Source organism: Corythoichthys intestinalis, chromosome 4, assembly GCF_030265065.1.
Source record: "Corythoichthys intestinalis isolate RoL2023-P3 chromosome 4, ASM3026506v1, whole genome shotgun sequence".
NCBI lineage: Eukaryota > Metazoa > Chordata > Actinopteri > Syngnathiformes > Syngnathidae > Corythoichthys > Corythoichthys intestinalis.
In genome coordinates, this window is record NC_080398.1 from 15,220,008 (window position 1) to 15,233,462 (window position 13,455).

General features: G+C 40.0%; 1 protein-coding gene across 7 annotated transcripts in view; it reads left to right on the forward strand.

The window, feature by feature from the left end:
- phactr4b (phosphatase and actin regulator 4b) overlaps nucleotides 1–13,455 on the forward strand; it is a 49,724-nt gene that overhangs the window by 34,206 nt on the left and 2,063 nt on the right. For 6 of the 7 annotated variants that reach the window (XM_057834319.1, XM_057834316.1, XM_057834318.1 and 3 more), the window contains 10 exons: nucleotides 344–841; nucleotides 1,962–2,291; nucleotides 5,472–5,603; nucleotides 7,639–8,164; nucleotides 8,629–8,924; nucleotides 10,538–10,736; nucleotides 10,914–10,969; nucleotides 12,137–12,198; nucleotides 12,286–12,423; nucleotides 12,500–12,576. In XM_057834319.1, the coding sequence (XP_057690302.1) occupies nucleotides 344–841; nucleotides 1,962–2,291; nucleotides 5,472–5,603; nucleotides 7,639–8,164; nucleotides 8,629–8,924; nucleotides 10,538–10,736; nucleotides 10,914–10,969; nucleotides 12,137–12,198; nucleotides 12,286–12,423; nucleotides 12,500–12,576 (2,314 nt within the window). The remainder of the gene's footprint in view (nucleotides 1–343; nucleotides 842–1,961; nucleotides 2,292–5,471; nucleotides 5,604–7,638; nucleotides 8,165–8,628; nucleotides 8,925–10,537; nucleotides 10,737–10,913; nucleotides 10,970–12,136; nucleotides 12,199–12,285; nucleotides 12,424–12,499; nucleotides 12,577–13,455) is intronic. The other variant, XM_057834320.1, reaches the window with a different exon arrangement.

Below are 13,455 nucleotides of genomic sequence, written 5' to 3' on the forward strand. Positions count from 1 at the left end.
GGGGAAAATAAATTAACTCTATTATATAAGCTGCACACAGACTACTTCTCATTGTGTCAAAGTGTCATTTTGTCAGTGTTGTCCCATGAAAAGATATTCTTGAATATCTGCAGAAATGTGAGGAATGTACTCACTTTTGTTATACACTGAATCTACTATAGATATGTAAATATAGTATATAAAATAGTCCATCCTCCATTTTAATGGTTTGAACGTTCTATCACTTTTTGAACGTTCTATCACTTCAACACTGTCGACCAAATTACTGTCCGTTATTTTAGTGGCTTATCCATATATTTTTGGTTAAATTCATATAAAAGAATAACAATTTGTTCTGCTTTAGATGCAGATGGAGCTGCACACAGCCTGAAGCATCCCTATGTGAAAAATGGGCACACTCTGCCTGTGAGCGGTGGAGGAGGGGTCAGTGCTGGAAGGAGCCACCAGGGCAGAACGTCCTCTGATTCAGACTTTAGGATAAACCCTACTTGGCTCGCCCATTCAGACGACCATAGGGGCCGATCTCCCTCAGATAGAGAACGTCGAAGAGTTCCGGGCTCCAGGGGTTCCGGAGCCCCGGAGGAAGAGCAGAGAGGAAGTGGGGTGATCGTGTCCCGTGGGCATGGAGAGACTGAGTGGAAAACTAACACATCGTGGCATGGGCACAATCAGATGGATGAAGGCAGAAGTGGAGGTCAGTTTCACCCTGAAGATGGACAGAGGAGGCCCGGGCTCCAGAAAGCACCCTCAGAGGATATTAGGAGAAGTAGACAGTCTGACGCGGATTGGAAACCTACACTCCCCCGTCATGCATCTGCTGAAGAGGGAAGGGCCCGGAGAGGTGAGTCACTTCATGCATCCTCCCGCTTTCCTGAAAGGGAATGTAAAAGTTTTACACAGTGACATCATCCACGTATTTTAAAGGCATGTAGTCCTGTTGAATCCCTGTAGTCCTGGTCCAGCTTCTATTCAGGAACATTGGGGAATAGCTCATTCTCTCATCTCCTCTCCTAATTAATTCGGAACAACCAACTCTACTCTTCAGTGCCCTTTAATGCTAACGTTGTAAAGACATTTAAACACTGATAATTCGTGACAACAGACACTTTTAGCAACATTACACTTTGTAAAATCGTGGTTCTAAGTGCTCTTCAAGTTGTCGCTTGTCAAACGTGATTTGATTTGAAGAGGTGTCTATTTAAAAAAAATGAATGTGTTTTACACATTAATTCCAGAGCAGATGCATTAGAATTTTTGATGATCATAAATAGTGCGAATTTTCTGTAAATTACTAAAATAATGCATCTAGATTGCTGAAAAAGTAATTAGGTAAATGGGCAACAGGCTCCAGTTTGACTGACATTTACCTCTTTTGACCTTCTTTTAAAGATGCTTTAAGTCCCAACTACAGATGCTGGGCTAAAAATAAATACTGTACTGTAATCATCATATTCTGAGTTATAGCTATGAGATGTGGCATGGGAGTTGCAAAAGAATGTGGGATGACTCGGATATATTTGGGGCTGGCTTGGGGTTGTGTGTTAGTGTATGGTAATTGCAACCACCTACGCTGTTTTTCGTTGTTGCTGATCCTGAGATAATGCAAGTTTAAATCAAGTGCTATCGGAATGCATGTTTGGAGTGATTAAACAGCAGCAAAAGGCTCACTACTGTGCTGTTCAGCATTTCTTCCCATGTTAAAATTTCAAAAAAGTACAAACGGAGATCCCAAAACCTTTCTGGAACTACAAATACGTTTTTTTTTCGTCATCCAGTACAAAAAAAAACTGATTGGATCCAAACGTTGATACAAACGCTGCCCATTATCTTTTTATTTATGTATTTATTTTTAACCAACTCAGTGTACATCTGACAGAAGAATATGCTAAATGTAGTAAACTAGTAAACATTTAGACTTGGAGGTAAAAAATGAAGTTGATAAATCTCTCTTGTTTTTATAGAGTCGGACAGCCATTTTGTGTCTGACCCTGAAGCACTGAAGGACACCCTTCGTGAACCTCTGCCGCCTAAACAGTCCGTCATGCCTCCAAAATGGTTGATAAGCTCTACGCCTGAACCAGGCAGCGTCTCATTGAACCAGGCCTCGGCCCAATACCCGTCCCTCCCTTCCTCCTCGAGTACTGCTCCGAAACCTACAAGGAACGTCTCCTCTGCTGGTGCAAACACTCAGCAGTCTTCATCTGCCGCTTCATCGTCCGTCACTCAGGCTAACAAGCAGCCACCTCTTCCTCCGCCCAAGCCAGTGAACAGGGGCAACCCCGGCATGCTAGGTAAGGTTTGCTGTGTTTTGCTTTGACAAATACTTAAAGGTGATGAGTTGATCAAGTTGACAAAAAAATTATAAATATGCCTGATGAACCATCAAATGCAAAGTTTCTATTTTTGCTGTTGAACACTATCAGTGCTCAAATGATTTAAACTTTATTTAGACAAGTTATGTCTTTTATGTTGGTACGCAGGTTTATGTCTTATGTCTTTTATGTTGGTTTATGTCAGGCACACCAGGATACAAAAATGTAGCAATAAATGATGTATGAATATAGTCTTGTCTAAAATTTCTACAAAATGTACATGGAGCGAAACCTGGTTCACTTTCTGTACACGTAAAGCTTTTTACTCAATTATATATTTGGAAATATAGATACACAGGCTAGTTGAATGAGATCAAATATATGTTAAAGACTATGGTAGAGTATTTTACATTGTTCACAAAAATAATTTGTGCTACCCGTTTTCAAAAATATTTCTTTCGCTTGCACAATAATGTTGTGTGAACACTTTTGTGCCCCTGCAAAACTTTTTTTATATTCGCAATTTTTTTTTATTTTTTTATTTTTTAACGCCAACAAAATTTTGTGTGAAATTTTTGGGGCGGTCCACACTAGAGGTGTGCGAAATTTCCGATTCTTAGATTATTCGTGATTCGGCCGTGGAAGATTCGAGAACGATTCACAAACATCCAAATTCCGATTATTGAATTATACCAGGTAAAGGGGAAATAAAACAGTCAGCGCGGTCTTCATGACGCAATGAGGAACGGACTGATAGTAACTATCATGTTCAACTCATGCTGCTAGATTAAAAAAAACACCCAAAAAAAAAACAATAATACCTGACTGCGGCCGTTAGCCGCTGCAAACAGCGCCCAGTTGCTAGTTGCTACAAACATACGGCAACATACGGCTATGGTATATATCACATATATCTAGAACTAGATGTAAAATGACAAACGACAGCCATGTTAGATCATATACCAAGAACTAGATGTGAAATGACAGACTTTCCTGCGCTAGTAAACAGGCGCCATCTTAAAGCAGTAGACTTCTCGAGAAGGCTCTGTAGTAGCGAACCTAATTACTTTTTTATCTTAAAAAAAAAAAAAAAAAGTCGGCAAAATCTTGACTTGAATCTATCTCTAAATGATGAAACAGTTTTATTACTTTCACGTCGAAAGTAGACAGAAGGGAAATTATGGAATAACGGGAGCAATTTTAACAACTTTAATGATTGATTCACAACATTAAATTAATTGAATGTAGTTTAAAGCTGCCGATACAGAATGGGGACTTGAGTTTTATTTACTGTTTTTAACTATTAACTATTTACTGTTTTTAACTGTTAACATGATACTGAAATAGTAGTTTGTTTAGCCTGAGAGGATTTTTGAACAATTTTAAAACTAGTGTACAAAAAAATTAAAAGCGGGGGGGTTTGTGGTGCATCAATAATCGATTTATAATCGAATCTGAGCCTCTGAATCGTAATCGAATCGTTAAGTGCCCAAAGATTCCCACCTCTTGTCCACGCTGTCATAAACACTGCCATAAACAGTTAATCAGAACATGGCTTATTGGCTACCCAACCAACAAATGACTGTGTAGTGTTTTTTTTTTCGAAGTCATACCCCAACCCCTCCAGACTGTTGACCGCTCACTAATGTTGGGCCCAGTGCTTGTGGTCTAAAACTGTAGTTGTGTAGAGCGTTGCTCCCGAACCTAGTCTCTTTATTAAGCGGAACTGACACAATGGTAGAACACAAATCAAGCAGAAATAAGGATTTTAATTTGTTTAACATGAATTTTGAAATATGCTCTCTTAAAAAGCCAAATACAGAGCTGGATGCTTTTGTTGTACCGCAGTGTCGACCTGGAATGCATGGAAATTCATAGCAATGAATACCAATCACTCCTTGCCCGGAAAGGAATATCGTATCCTTTTAATGCATAACGTGTTCAAAATCTCTTACGGTCAAATTACTGCAGGAACTGGGCCAGTCAGTAGTCAGCGGTCACCAATAGGGCGGCATTGAGGTACGCTATTGAACAACTCAGTCAATGGTTGACTGGGTAGCCAATAAGCTATGTTCTGATTAGTTTGTGACAGTCTTAGGCTGTCAATCAAAAAAATAAAAAAAATCGCACACTCACAACATAATTTTCCAAGTAGAAAAAATATTTTTTTAAGTGCAGAGAATATTTCTGCAAGAGTAAAAATTATTTTTGCAAGCACATTTGTTTTTTTCTTAACAATCACTGTCAAGATTTTGATCCTATTAGGGGTACCTTCTGCCATCTTGTGAAAAAGTCTGAGCTTTGGGCTTGCTGCTTAGTCTTCTGGACTATTTCTTGAAGCATTTTTTGGTGGAATGGTAGCTCACAAAAAAGATTAAACTCTATTAGTTCACGCCATAACAAGTAGGGCTATTTTCGATGTTTCTCATCCTCTTTAAAATGAGCAAAGCCCTGGCTTTGTAGTGCAGGAATGAAAATACATTTTGTTGGGATTGGGTCTGCTTCTTGTCTAGGAAAAGCCTTGCTGATTTCTTTCTGATATGCTGCTATATTAGCAAAATTCCAAACGAGGACATGCTGGTTTCAGGAAGCTATTTCATTGCCGCATGGACCTTTCACAGTACGCAAGTGCAATGGTGAAGATGCTGTTATTTCTTACTGCAAAACGGTGTTGTAGGTGCAATGATTTGTCATCAATTTCTCTGAAAATAGCAAGGAATTGTGAGTGTGAGCTTCAGCTCACACAGCTGTAGCTCAGTAGCCATTGTTTTTCTCATTAGGGATTATTACCGAATTCCAATTCGAGTGAGAAGTTGTACTTTGATCCACGCTGATGAATCATGATGATTATTCAACTATACATGTTTTGGGGCATTGTTGGCTTGGATAATTTTTTTCCCCCCACAAAGTGACTTAGTTTTTAGGACCTTATCAGTTGTTCAGTGCTTATTTATTGGCAACCTGGACAAATAGAGAACACTTTTTCTCACTTTCTAACCATACTGAAAGACTATAAAACAGTTATGTAGAAGACATACAGTATTTTTGGAGTAGATACTTTCAGTTCCTAAACATCCATTGGCACATACACCCTGCTGCCCTGTACCTGCAGTTATGAAAAAAATCTGTAGCTGAAGGCCTCCATCTCCTCCTTGTTAGTCTCCGCCCTGCAGGGTGGAGCGCACGCACAGCTTCCGCTCTACTGGTCCTGCTGGAAGCGAGAGTGCGAGTATGATGTCTATCTGTCACTGCCTGTCTACCTGTGCCGGCGGGCTGGAGGCCTGCGCTCAGGTAAAAGGATGCGCTTTAGTATCTGTAGGCAGGGTGCCCATGTCTGAACACCTCCTACCCCTTCAGAGTTTGCATTCTCCATCATATGACGTCCTTTCAGCTGTCCACACATTTACTTCCTATTGTCTTTTTCTCTTGATGGAACTTGTTTGCGTCACCTTCAGTGTGATATATAGCAAGGAACGTAAGTATTTGAACACCCTGCATTTTGGCAAGTTATCCCACTTAGACATTATGGAGATGTTTGAAATTTACATCATAGATGCATTTCCAGTGTGAGAGACAAAGTTAAAAAGAATAATTCAGGGAATCACTTGGTATGATTTTTAAAAATAATTTATTTGTAGTCCATTGCTGTGCATAAGCATATGAACACCTCCCAATCAGCAAGAATTCTGGCTTTCCAAGATCTGTCACTTGGCCAAAGAGATGTCAAAAGACACCAGAAACAAATGGCTTGAACGGGCTACGGGGCCCATGCCAAGCTGCTGGATGAAAATGAAAATGTGTCAACTATTGGGGCAATTGTTAGAAAAGGGAAGAGGATGACGATGACTGTAATTCTAAACTCTGCTCGCCGTGTTTGGAGGAAAAAGGGGATGAATACTAGCATCCCAACACAGGGGGGACATTATTCTTTTGGGGGTGTTTTTTAATGGAGCCATGTATTGCCTGATTTTGGGCAATAACCTCCTTCCCTCAGTCAGAGCATTGAAGATGGGTCATGGCTTAGTCTTCCAACTTGGCATTGACCCGTACCACATAGCCATGATAACCAAGGAGTGGCTCCATAAAACGCATAATTATCAAGGTTCTGGAGTGGCTTCAGACCTAAACCCAAAAGAAAATCTTAAGTGGGAGCTTAAACTGTTGTGTTGTTCCGCGACAGCCCTGAAACCTAATAGATCAGGAGAGGATCTGTGTGGAGGACTGGGCCAAAATCCCTGTTGCACTGTGTGCAAATCTAGTACGTACTACTGGAAACATTTGACCTGTCATTGGAAACGAAGCCTCTGTACCCAATATTACCACTGATTTCTTCAAGTGTTCAAATTCTTATGTGCAGAAATGAAATACAAATAAATTATATAAACATTATACGAAGTGGTTTTCTGAAAATTTCTTTTTAATTTTGTCTTATAGTGGATGTGCACCTTTGATGTGAATTTCAGACCACTCCATTATGGGACAACTTGCCAAATCACAGGGTGTTCAAATACTTACATTCCTCACTGTATATAAGTTGCATGCCCATAATGAGCAGAAAATCTTTGCACTGCTTGCTTCATGTATATACTTTAAGAGGCAAGTGCTGTAGCAGTTGAACATATTGAGTTTGGTGTTCTCCTTTTGGCATGTGAATGAGTGAGCCTTCAGTGGTCTGTAGCCTGCCTACATTGCATCAATGGAATTTTAAGGACGTAATCCTCTCAACTCTACTGCCTGAATGGGATGGATATGAATGAATGGACAATTAAGACTATAACACAATGGTTGACTCAAGATCTTACCTGGCTCTGGCATGCTTGTGGTCTGCCACCACTCACCATGGCTCTTACATTACTTAAACATGATTTTAAGATCTTTATATACATATGTTTGGATTTATAGAGAAAAACAATTTTGCATGTCACTTATGAGTCTGCATTTGAGCTGCTTGTTCACAAGACTTCGTTAACGACAAGACAACACGTCTGGTTGTGTTGAGCATGCAGGCTGTGTTTGTCTCCTCTCTGTGACCTGGGGCACATGTTGAACACTAGCGTGTTATATCAATGTGTGCATCCATGTTGACAGTCATGTGATGTCATTCTCTGTATGCATTCACGCTCGGTCAGACATGTAATTCCAGTTGTTAATCTGTATTCTGTCAAACTGGATGTCTCTATAATGTTTACAGCTGAAGAAGCATGTGCTTTCAATTCACATTAGCTGAAGCATAAAACAAAGACTTAAAGGCCTAAGAGTTTTTATTTTTTTATTTTATTTTATTTTTTTAATCGTTCGATGTTATTAACTGTGCTTCTGTCCTCAGGAGACCTCACCCAAACTGCCGCGGGGGCTAGTCTTGTCCCAGCGAAACCCTCTCCTCCAATGCCCCCAAAGAGAACCACCCCGGTCACCAAGCGTAACTCCGAAGACTCCTCTGGTTCAAGCCATCCTATGACGCCTTCGCCACTTTCACTTGAGGACCACAGCTCTGTGAGCTTTCAGCTGCCTCCTCCTCCCCCATCTCCTCCACTTCCCTCACATATTCCGCCTTCTCCACCCCGACAGCAAATACACCCCCAACACCTTCACCATCAGCACTCTTACCCGCATCCACTACCGCAACCTATCCCAATCTTGTTTGATCCCCCAAGCCCTGTCAGTGAGTCCCCCCAGCGCCCAGCTCCTGTCCCACTGCACATCATGATCCAGCGAGCTCTGTCCAGTCCTGGCCCTATTCAACCCAACCCAGATGGGTCACAACGTGCTCACACATTGCTGTTTGAAACACCTCCAGACTACCAAGCAGATCGAGGTCGCCCCCTTCCTGTCAGCATTCAACCCCTAAAACTGTGAGTTCTTAATGCATAGAAACCGAAGTCCTGAAAAGAACATTAGTCTTTTTTTTTTTTTTTTTTAATTGGCTTGCTATTGATGGAAATTACCAAAACCAGATCTTTTCTAAAAATAACCTGCTTTTGCACACACACCACAGAAACGTGACAAATTACTGCAACTAAGAAAAAATATCAACATCCTTCCTACTGTTGTAACTTGTTACTGCTACATTGCCTGCCATTGACAGCATTAGCAGTCCAATCCCTTTAGACTCATGAATGGCACAGAAACATATTCATTCACTGCCAGAACTCCCAGTTCAAATGGATTGGACATCCATCGCCATCAATTGTAGCCAATGAGTTATACAGTAATTGCTTATAGATATCATTTATATGAAATTTTGTTCATGGAAAATCCATTTTAAACCATTATGAGTTGGTTTGAAAGGTTTTATAACACTTTTCTTCACTGCTAGATCTGAAGATGACTACTCTGAAGAAGAGGAGGAAGAAGAAGAGGACGATGATGATGAAGAAGAGGAGGAGTACGATGGAGAGATTCCCCAGCCAAAGCTACAGCCACGGAGTCGCCGCGGCTTGGTTGTTGATGCTAGCATTTGCGTCATTCCTAGTGAAGAAAACAGTGAGGAGGAGGAGGAAGAGCATGACGACGAGGATGAGGAGCATGGAATATGCAGAGAAGACAGTGATTCTGATGGTCCTGTGCTTTTTAAAAAGGAAGATGAGGATGAGGAGGAAGAGCCCCCACTGAGTAAGCTACACCATGTTATAACTAAAACAAGCATTTGTGTATGTTTGTTACAGAAAATTACAAATGTTGGTATTTTGATGAGTTCACAATGGTATTCTATAGTGACATTGACCCTTCTGCCCTCTAGTGGAAGAATATTTACACGCGCTTCCTTTCTCTAAATTGCTTCCATAGATGAACGATGATAATACATTTGTCAATATACAGGGGTGCACATAAGTGGTCCGCATGCGCGCATGCATACTGGACGTAGACAAACGCGCTGGCCCTCAACGGTTTCCATACGCTTTTGCGTACCGATGGCTGACCACTGTATTTGCGGCGGACACGAGAAAATAACTTCTCAAAATGTCGAAGAGGCAGGCCACACTGAGTAATTACCTCCGTGTTCCCCCACCCCCGTCAAAAGACAGACAGACGACAGAGACGTCACCGGAGCTACCGAAAAAAAGGACTTTTGCTGAAAAGTGGCTACAGGAGGTACATGGCTAGAAGCAAATGATGCTCGCACGGAAATGCGTTACAAAATGTGCCGTGAGAATCCCAATGTCGCCGATAAGAGCAGCGCATTTTATGTAGGGTCAAAGAATTTCAGCCATCCAAACTTTGAAAAGCACGAAAAAAACAGAGCATGTGGCAATTAAGCAAACTATCGATGTCAGACAAGTGGCGGAATAGGGCAGAATAAAGGTAATGAACAGTGACATGCACTGACAAACGTGTTTTTGCTCGCATTTTACAAAGCTAAACGTGCACGTTCAATGAGGTCTTATGAGGAGGACATCCCACTTCTAAAAAGGCTTGGCGTTAATGTGGGAGCCGCATAATGCCCTTTATTTTGAAGTGGTGCTTTTATGTTTATTTCTTTACATTTCACTTCACAGTAATGGCAATTTTGTTGTACCAGTTGATGTTAATCAAGCATTAATTGTTAATATAATTAATTGAAGTTAATTGGCTCTAAGTAAAGCTTGTCATAAATTTATCGCATCAGACGGGTCGGCTCTCAAGCTCAATGAGGACCAAGTCACATCTCCAGGTCCTCCTCTGAGAACCTGGGCAAAAAAATTATGTGCACCCCTGTCAATATAGCATAAAACACCAAAGGATTCCAAAGGGCTTGACAGACACAGAGTTGGCATTAAAATGTAAAAAGAGCAATGACAATGTTTTTAAAAAGTAAATACTAGGAATAAAAATCTCTGATTGCATCCCGTAATCTAATGCCCATCCAAAAAAAAAGCAGGGGGAAAAACTACAAAATAAATCATTTGTGAAACATACGTAATCTATATTAAATTTATAATTCTTAGTCGATAATACTGTTTTTAAACCATTCTTCAATCATTCATCTTCTGTGCACAATGGCATCAAATTAGGTCACTGCCTACCTGGTGGTTACTAAGTCACACTCTGCACTCTGATTATGAATCACTGTCATGGAAGATAACCATCTGGATTTTGGTTAAATACAATATAAACTTCAACAAAACAAAACAAAAACATTCACAGATTGACTTTTTCAGCTCTATAGAACAGTACAACAATATTATAAACACTTCATCTGTCTTCCACATAAATAATTTGTCATATTTATCTTGTCTGTTATCTAGGTGCCCTGGCCAGCAAAGTGAAAAGGAAAGACACCCTGGCTCTAAAGTTAAACAGCCGTCCCTCTGCACCCGACAGGGACAGATTTGTACAGGAGCGGAGCACCAGAGATGACCAGCCACTAGGACAGGCTGGCCTCACCTGGCAGAGCAGGGAGCAATGGGAGGCTATACGCACACAGATTGGATCTGCGCTTACAAGGTAAAAAGAGACATCATAACACTGCATTGCTCTTGTGTGATTCTAAATGATGTGTGAGTTTGCAACTCATCCTGAAATGCATGGACAAGTTCTAAAATCTTTTGTTGTATTTGCATCTTGAATTTCAAAGCATTGAAATTGTTTAAAAATAGAGCTCCCCGCTTTTCTCGCCATCAGACGTCTTAGCCAGAGACCCACTGCTGAGGAGCTTGAGCAACGAAACATCCTTCAACGTTAGTATACACTTTTTACCTTTTGTATCACTAACATAAGATGATCAAGTTATAGGTCGACGCTACATGCTATGAATCATAGAAATGATTGCGGTTTAAATTCTTTCATCCATTTCAATATGTATATTTCTATTCACTTAGTCATATCTATCATTTGAAGTTCTTTAAACGGGAAGTTCAGAAGGTATGACATTAGGCTTAATCTTCGAGTTGGCGTGGGTTTAATTAGTCGGTGGAGTTGATTTCAACAAATTCTGTGCAGTTTGTCAGTTATTTGTTAGTTTCAGGGTTCCGGAGTTTAGCATGCCGATAAAAACGATATTAACAGATCTAACTAGGGCTGCAGCTATCGATTATTTTAGCAGTCGATTAATCTTCGAGTGATCGAGTTATCTGATTGGGAACATTTATTGTGTTGGAGAATAAAATCTTAGCAGATGTAAAACAAAGGCTTGCCAAGATTGCACTTTGAAAAGAGCAGGTATTTTGCATATATATATTTATATTCGGCCACTTGTGCTCAGTCTGCCGGGGAGTCCCTTTTGTTCCCACAAAAAAATAAATAAATCAGCTGTGGAAAAAAACGATGTGAGATCATTATGCCTTGCTTGCCTAAACAGCCTGTTCCCTGCAGAGCTGTTGGATTACAAATGTTGCTGTTCATACTACAATTATTGACATGCAATGGTAAGTTTTAATAACTTTATCCTGGAAACACAGCCAACACTCTTGATTGAATGGGTCATCAGTGATTCTCATATGTGCATATGTTGTTTTTTATTGGTATGCTAAGCAGGCACCATTGACTCGCGCTAGCTTAGCCACTCCTGAGCCCTGAAACTAACACATAACTAACAAACTGCACGGAATTTGTTAAAATCAGCTCCACCAACTAGTTCAACCCCTGCTAACTGGAAGATTAAGATTTAGGTGAAAAAATTCTGAACTTCCCATTTAAGAATTTCCATACTTTTACGTATTTCTCATATATACTATATATTTTACATTCAGTGGAAAAGAATGAGGTTTGAAACTTCAATAACTGAATGCAATCTAATTTTCTGATCTTTTGTTCTCTTTCATCTCCTTTCCCTGCACATCAAGCCAGACTTGAATACAGTATCTAAATAAAGATCTTTTGTTGTTTTGTTCCTCATCTTCCTACAGCCAAAAATCAGGCTGACAGACAAGCAGAGGTTAGAGAGATTAAGCGAAGACTGACCAGAAAGGTGAGTGCCTATATTTTACTGACAATGTCCAGTCTAATATTTGGCTGGAAATTGAACTAAATCTCTTCTGGGTCATATTTCTCATAGCTGAGTCAAAGACCAACAGTTGCAGAACTCCAGGCCAGAAAAATCTTGCGATTCCACGAGTACGTTGAAGTCACTGATGCCCAAGACTACGATCGTAGGGCGGACAAGCCATGGACCAAGCTGACACCTGCTGACAAGGTAATGCACAAATCTTAATTTATCATTTTTGCCTAATCACAATGTCTAATAAGTTTTAATTTTCCTTACTTTTTAGGCAGCCATCCGGAAAGAGCTTAATGATTATAAAAGCACTGAAATGGAGGTTCACGAAGAAAGCAGAATTTACACAAGGTACACCCTGATCCTAAAGTCCATGTCAATTTTACAAATGCAAATGCCAAATTTTGAAGGTTAAAAATGATATTTGTAATTGGGAAAAAATTGTCTGTTGTGTCTGCGCTGTCCAACTATGTCTTGCTGTAAAATTTATTCTACTGTTTTTAGCTACATGTCCTTTAAACCATGAAAATATGTACGAACATTATGTAAACATGTGATGTCGTGGGGCTTTCTCACACCACGACAGTGTAACAGTACAAAACCATCACGCCAGAGTTGAGTCCTTGTCCACCCTGATGCCTGTCATGTAGTCGGACTATTATATTCATTTTCTATGCACCTCCAAACATTAAGAGCATAACTCTATATTTTTAAAAGGATCCACGGTTAGAAAGATTTGTAGTTCTTAAAAAAAAAAAAAAAAATATTATGAGTCAAAATTTTAAATTGAAACCCCTCTAAATTTTTTTGTTTTTAAACAATTTGTCAAAGTAGTTTAATTATTAGGTCGCATTGGTTGTTGTTGACGTCACATGGTTACGCTGCCGGGCTTCCAGAGTGTGACTCTAGCGACATAAACATGTGATCTGTTCAACCCTTTCAATTTGAACCCAAGAACAACATTAATGAACATGACAACTCTGTCAATATTTTACTAAACGAGCAGCAAAGGCACAATGAACAGGAAAGACGGGACGAGACGAGAGTAGTTTAAAAAAAAAAACGGTGTTCTGCCAAAATGTACTCCACCGGCAAAACTTCCTACAAGAGATGAATTTGACTTGCTTGTTTAGTTTAGATGCAATCAGACAGAACTTACTAAAGATGCCGTAAGAAAATACTTAAACGTAGTAATATCAAATAAGGGTGGTTTAAATATGCTACTTAACT